This window comes from Rhinopithecus bieti, unplaced genomic scaffold, assembly GCF_001698545.2.
Source record: "Rhinopithecus bieti isolate Rb0 unplaced genomic scaffold, ASM169854v2 scaffold_10088, whole genome shotgun sequence".
Classification (NCBI taxonomy): domain Eukaryota; kingdom Metazoa; phylum Chordata; class Mammalia; order Primates; family Cercopithecidae; genus Rhinopithecus; species Rhinopithecus bieti.
The window spans coordinates 151,503-157,811 of NW_016806409.1; the positions used below are offsets into that span (position 1 = coordinate 151,503).

The following is a 6,309-nucleotide window of genomic DNA, read 5'->3' on the forward strand; positions in this document are numbered from 1 at the left end:
GCAATGGCACGATCTTGGCTCACTGCAACCTCTGCCTCCCAGGTTCAAGCGATTCTCCTGCCTCAGCCTCCCAAGTAGCTGGGATTACAGGCACCCACCACCATGCCTGGCTAATTTGTTTTGTATTTTTAGTAGAGATGGGGTTCACCATGTTGGCCAGGCTGGTCTCAAACTCCTGACCTCAGATGATTCACCTGCCTCGGCCTCCCAAAATGCTGCGATTACAGGTGTGAGCCACTGTACCCGGCCTTTTTTTTTTTTTTTTTTGAGACAGAGTTTCACTCTGTAATCGAGGCTGGAGTGCAGTGGCATGATCTTGGTTCATTCCAACCTCCACCTCCCAGGTTCAAGCAGTTCTCCTGCCTCAGCCTCCCCAGTAGCTGGGATTACAGGCTCCTGCCACCACACCTGGCTAATTTTTTTGTATTTTCAGTGGAGATAGGGTTTCACCATGTTGGCCAGGCTGGTCTCAAACTGCTGACCTCAAGTGATTCACCCACCTTGGCCTCCCAAAGTGCTGGGATTACAGCCACTGTGCCCCACCACAAGCACAGAAGATTCTGAAGGAGGATCCAACATTTACAAGAATTTTTAAGCCAGAATTGGGCTTCCAAGAGATTTTGTCCTTCCTGAGGCTTGCTCCTGGCTACTTCCCCAGCTCACAGAGAGTGGCGTGTGCCTCTGCCTCCACCATTAGGAACAGGGTTTGAGAAGCACTCGTGGTATCAAGAGCAGAGTGCTGGGGCCAAGAGGCTTGGTCTGAAACCCAGTGCCGACATCCCCAGCTGAGTGGCCTTGGGTACGTCATGCAACACCACCTTCATTCACAGAAATGGACAACCTCGTTCTTACTACTCGAGGTGGCCATAAAGTACTCATTGGGTTCCTGGTATATAGTTTGCTCCCAATTGTAGGCGGTGGGAGGAAATATCAGCTACTAGCACCGGCAGTGGCGTCACTACCGTTCAAGGTAGGAAATCCCTTTCGTTGCTTGAAGCTGCAACGTGAGGGCCAAGATGGAACAGGAGCTAAATGTCTTTCATAGCTGAGGAGAGAGCCCTGTTGGAACGTGACGTTAGTCATCCGGCAGGAGCCCCAGCGCCCTTCCTTCCGCACCCGCACCGGGCACCCGGACGAGGACAACTGGGCTGCTTGGAGGTGGGGCTGGGGGAGGGGACTTCCTGAAGGCTGACCCTGGTCCCAGCTCTACCCGCCCCTGCCCAGCCCCACCAGCTCACTGCCTACCCAGTCCACGATGAGGACCTTGCCCACGTTCAACTTCTGCTGTAGGAGTTTTGCAGTGATGGCTACAGAGTTGAAGAAGCAGAATCCCCTGAGGAGGGGAGAAAAGGGCAGGAGGTTAGCCTCAGCATGACGTTTGCAAGAGACAGGAAGGGGCGAGGGCAGAGAATCTAGGGCACTCACATGGCTGTGGATTCCTCGGCATGGTGTCCTGGCGGCCGGATGATGGCAAATCCATTCTGAAGAGGTGCAGGCCAGGCAGAAGTGAGGGACAAGATCCAGGCAGGAAGGCCATGGAGGGGGTGGCACAGGACAGAAGCACAAGCCAGGCAAGGAAGTGAACACAAACCAGAAAAGCAGATCTATATGTTCAACGCACAGTTTTGTTGGGGTTTGTTTTTTTTTTTTTGGTTTTTTTTTTGGAGACAGGGTCTTGCTTTGTCACCCAGGCTGCAGTGCAGTGGCGCGATCACGGCTCACTACAACCTTGGCCTCCCAGGCTCAGAAAATCCTTCCACCTCAGTCTCCCAAGTGGCTAGGACTGCAAGCACACACCACCACTCCTGGTTAATTTTTTGTAGAGACAGTATTTCACTATGTTGCCTAGGCTGGTCTAGAACTCCTGGGCTCAAGCTATCTGCCCACCTCGGCCTCCCAAAGTGTTGAGATTACAGGCATGAGCCACTGAACCCAGCCTCAATGGACCATTCTTTTTTTTTTTTTTTTTTTTTTGAGACGAAGTCTCGCTCTGTCGCCCAGGCTGGAGTGCAGTGGTGCAATCTCGGCTCACTGCAAGCTCCGCCTCCAGGGTTCCCGCCATTCTCCTGCCTCAGCCTCCTGAGTAGCTGGGACTACAGGCGCCTGCCGCCACACCCGGCTAATTTTTTGCATTTTTAGTAGAGATGGGGTTTCACCGTGTTAGCCAGGATGGTCTCGATCTCCTGACCTTGTGATCCACCTGCCTCAGCCTCCCAAACTGCTGGGATTACAGGTGTGAGCCACCGCGCCCGGCCCAATGGACCATTCTTAATGCCAACCATGAGGCTTGAGCAGGCAGACAGCATTTCTGCCTCGAGACACCCACGAAAGCAACTGGGCATTAGTGTCTTTCTGTTGGTCCTTCATAAACCTGAATCCCCAGCTGATAACTCCTTCCCACCCTGGTGCCTGAGAGGTGAGCTTGCAAAGGATAGTGCCTCACTGAGAGGATCCCAAGGCTGCCCCTGTCCTCTGCCTCTGAGGAGCAGGACCATGCCAAGGGGCACCAAGGTCACAAGCACATGCTCACCTTGAGCTCTCCTGCAGCTACCTTGAAGGCCAGCTCCAGCAGGCAGCCCACCGCCATGCGCACAGCACTGGAGGAGTGCATCTCATTCCAGACGGTGTCACTGTCCACCTGCAGGGCAGGAGAGCAGGTTTCAGTGTGCCCCCTGTAGGGGGAGGGCAACAACAGGGGAGGGCACCTGGACAGTGGGCCAGTGACTGTGGCAGTCAGGGAAGAGACAGAACTAGGAGAGCCACCCACCCACCCCCATTGCTGCAAGCCCTACTCACCCCGATTCCCCCACAAGGCAGCACAGCATACATCTTCTGGCTGATGGGGCCTGCAGGGAAGAGGGATAGAGCTACTGTAGAAGTGGCCTCGGGCAGATCACCTGAGGTCAGGAGTTCGAGACCAGCCTGGACAACATAGTGAAACCCCATCTCTACTAAAAATACAAAACTTAGCTGGGCGTGGTAGCACACACCTGTAAACCCAGCTACTCGGGAGGCTGAGGCAAGAGAGTCACTTGAGCCTGGGAGACGGAGATCGCAGTGAGCCGAGATGGCACCACTGCACTCCAGCCTGGCCAACACAGCAAGACTGTCTCAAAAAAAATAAAAATGAAAAGAAAAAACGAAGTGGCCTCAACTGCCCCGGCTACAGGCTTAGCCACCAAAAATGAGGGCTCAGACCCAAGTACAAGACAGGCCTCTGCAGCCCACACCAGTTGGGAGCTGTCAATCCCCTGTCCTTGGGGACATCCTACTTCTGGGGGCAGATGGCAGGGAGAAAGGGGCATGATAAGCCGGGGGATGGGGAGGAGCAAAGCACTCCCCCCAACCGAGCACTTCCATCCTCCTGCACCGCGCCCCACAGCATGCTCTATGTTAGTGGCGCCCTCTGGAGGTGTGTGATGTGATCATTGTGCCTCCTCTGCAGCACTAATGCCCTGCCTGTGCCCATGGGGACAACCCTCCTAGCCTGGCCAGGCGGTCCTCCTGAGAGCCCCATCCCACCGACACTGGACATGCCCGCCCATGTGCCAGCTCACCAAGCAGCTTCTTGTTGTCCAGCTTCTGCCGGTTGAGGGGGCTGGTCCCATACAGCAGGGTGTGGTATTCAGAGTGCACTGTCTGGATCTCATCTAGCGTGGCTTTGCGACCCCGGATTCGCTGCCAGGAGGATCAGTAAGAGGGATCACACAAAGGCGCAGCTCTCTCAGACCCTTCCTTTTTTTTTTTTTGAGACGGAGTCTCACTCTGTCGCCCAGGCTGGAGTGCAGTGGCACGATCCCAGCTCACTGCAACTTCCACCTCCCTGGTTCAAGCGATTCTCCTGTCTCAGCCTCCTGAGTAGCTGGGACTACAGGCGCGTCACCACGCCCGGCTAAGTTTTGTATTTTTAGTAGAGACGGGGTTTCATCATGTTGGTCAGGCTGATCTTGAACCCCTGACCTCGTGATATGCCCGCCTCAGCCTCCCAAAGTGCTGGGATTACAGGCGTGAGCCACCGCGCCCGGCTCTCAGACCCTTTCTACCCCATAGCCAGGGGCACACACAGTCACTTCCTGGCCTCAGGAGATCCAAATATTTTTCAGAAAGTAGATCCTGGCTCCGTCATGACCTTACTCCCAGATCCTCCCCGACTCAGCTGGGGACCATGGGGGAAAACAGTCTGCAAAGGATGGAACAGGGGGTGGTGGGAGAACTGGCCCCAAAGTCTGGGGCTGAAGAGAGGATGAGGAAGAAGCATGAAGTGAGGCTTCTCTAATAGGGAAACAAAGGCTGAATTTAAGTTGAGGGCCAGAGGAAGGAGGGGCTCCCTTACCTCGCACTTGCTAAGCAGGCCTGTCTCCTGCAGCCGGGACCAGATGCTCTGGATCCGGCCAGCATGCTCAGGGTGCACGTGTGTGTTCCCACACATGCACTGGTGCTTCAGCATGAACGTGTCGTAGACCACACCTGCGCCACAGACCTATGTGTCAGCCAGCACTGCTCTGGGCCCAGGGTCCCAGTCTGGCTACCATGATCCTCAGCAGGACTCATGGAGCTCTCTCCAACCCCCAGGTCCAAACACCTCCCCGTGGCCACCGCAGCTACCCTCCCACACACCTGCACCCTCTCCTCTCCAGCTTTTTTTTTTTCTTTGAAACAGGGTCTCACTCTGTCATCCAGGCTGGAGTGGAGTGTGCAGTGGCGCTATCATGGCTCACTGCAGCCTCAACCACTGCCCCCACCACCCTGGGCTCAAGCGATCCTCCCACCTCGGCGTTCTGAGTAGCTGGGACTATAGGCGCTACCACACCTAGCGTTTTTTTTTTTTTTTTTTTTTTTTTGAGACAAGAGTCTTGCTCTGTCGCCCAGGCTAGCAGGCTAGGGTACAATGGCACGATCTTGGCTCACTGCAACCTCTGCCTCCCGGGCTCAAGCAATTCTCCTGCCTCAGCCTCCCAAGTAGCTAGGATTACAAACATGTGCCACCACGCCCGGATAACTTTTGTATTTTCAGTAGGGATGGGGTTTCACCATGTTGGCCAGGCTGGTCTTGAACTCCTGACCTCAGGTAATCCGCCCACCTCAGCCTCCCAAAGTGCTGGGATTACAGGCGTGAGCCACCGCGTCCAGCCTTTTTTTTTTTTTTTAAATAGACGGGGTCTCACTATGTTGCTCACGTTGGTCTCAAACTCCTGGGCTCAAGTGATCCTCCCACTTTGGCCTCCCAAAATGCTGGGATTACAGGTGTGAGTCACTGCACCTGGCCTTTCCTCTCCAGCCTTTGCCCCCTCTCGACTCCTGAAATTCCTTTGCTCCATTATTGCCTGTCAGAAGCTTCCCTGCTACTCAAGCCCCAGTAAGGCTGCCCTGGACACCCGCATGGGTCTGATCTCTGCTGGCTGTGCCTCCTTGGCTGCACCCTTCTCACAGCACCTCCTGCTTTCCCCCTCCTGCCAAACCCCTATGTCTTACTCCCCACTGGTTATACAGGGCCACCCTCAGGCACGTCTGTGTCCCCCCAGAGCCCAGCCTGTGGCAGCTTCATGGGGAAGAGGACCCTGGTCTCATCCCAGACCCCACAGGGAGAAGGAAGGGAAGGTAGAAGGTCAGGACCCAATACGGACAGCAGGCTGCCTCCACCCGGCACTTCAGGCTGTGCGGCGGCCCTTCCTTCAGCGGGGTGAGAAAGATGCTACCCACTCTCCCAGCTGAGGCAGAAGGCCCTGCCACTACCACGAACAGCTCTGGGGAACAGGGAGAGAACGAAGGCCTGTGTCCCCTCCTTTCAGGGTGCCTAAGGGGCCCCAGCAGCCTCTTCCCCCACCCATGGGCAGACACCACGCACAGGCCCTCTGGTGCCTGGTAGAAGGACGTAACAAGTGGTAGGGGCTCACCTGTGGTGAAGAGGTGTTTGACGGGCTGGTCTGGGGGGCTCTTCATGCCCCCAGGGGCAGCAGGGGAGGACTGGGTGCGGCCCAGGGCCTGGTGGGGCACAGTGGCCAGGCTGAGGGGTGCCTGGTACACCTGCAGCGGCTGCAGAGGCTGAGCATCTGAGAACAGCTGTAGGGGAGGAGAGTGGGAGGGGGCCTGGGTCAGACTCAGCTAGGACAGGGGTGAGGGCAAGCCCTGTCAGGGCCTCCAGAGGGGCCCCAATCCATCCCTTTTCTTCCAAGTCTCCTCCTTCCCCCACCTCCTCCCACTTGCTCCCTCTAGGGACAGGAGACACATCTCCTGAGACAAGGAGGGATGGGGGAGATGTGATGAGTCACATCAAAGAGTAGCATTGAGGTAAGAGGCTGGGGGGGCGGG

The 6,309-nt window shown here is 56.2% G+C and overlaps 1 protein-coding gene across 7 annotated transcripts in view; it reads right to left on the reverse strand.

Annotated features, from left to right (window-relative positions):
* HDAC5 (histone deacetylase 5) overlaps positions 1-6,309 on the reverse strand; it is a 50,062-nt gene that overhangs the window by 5,043 nt on the left and 38,710 nt on the right. For all 7 annotated transcript variants that reach the window (XM_017876022.1, XM_017876017.1, XM_017876020.1 and 4 more), the window contains 7 exons: positions 5,895-6,060; positions 4,334-4,467; positions 3,558-3,678; positions 2,797-2,846; positions 2,531-2,638; positions 1,426-1,481; positions 1,246-1,333 (listed from right to left, as the gene is read on the reverse strand). In XM_017876022.1, coding sequence (XP_017731511.1) covers positions 1,246-1,333; positions 1,426-1,481; positions 2,531-2,638; positions 2,797-2,846; positions 3,558-3,678; positions 4,334-4,467; positions 5,895-6,060 — 723 coding nt within the window. The remainder of the gene's footprint in view (positions 1-1,245; positions 1,334-1,425; positions 1,482-2,530; positions 2,639-2,796; positions 2,847-3,557; positions 3,679-4,333; positions 4,468-5,894; positions 6,061-6,309) is intronic.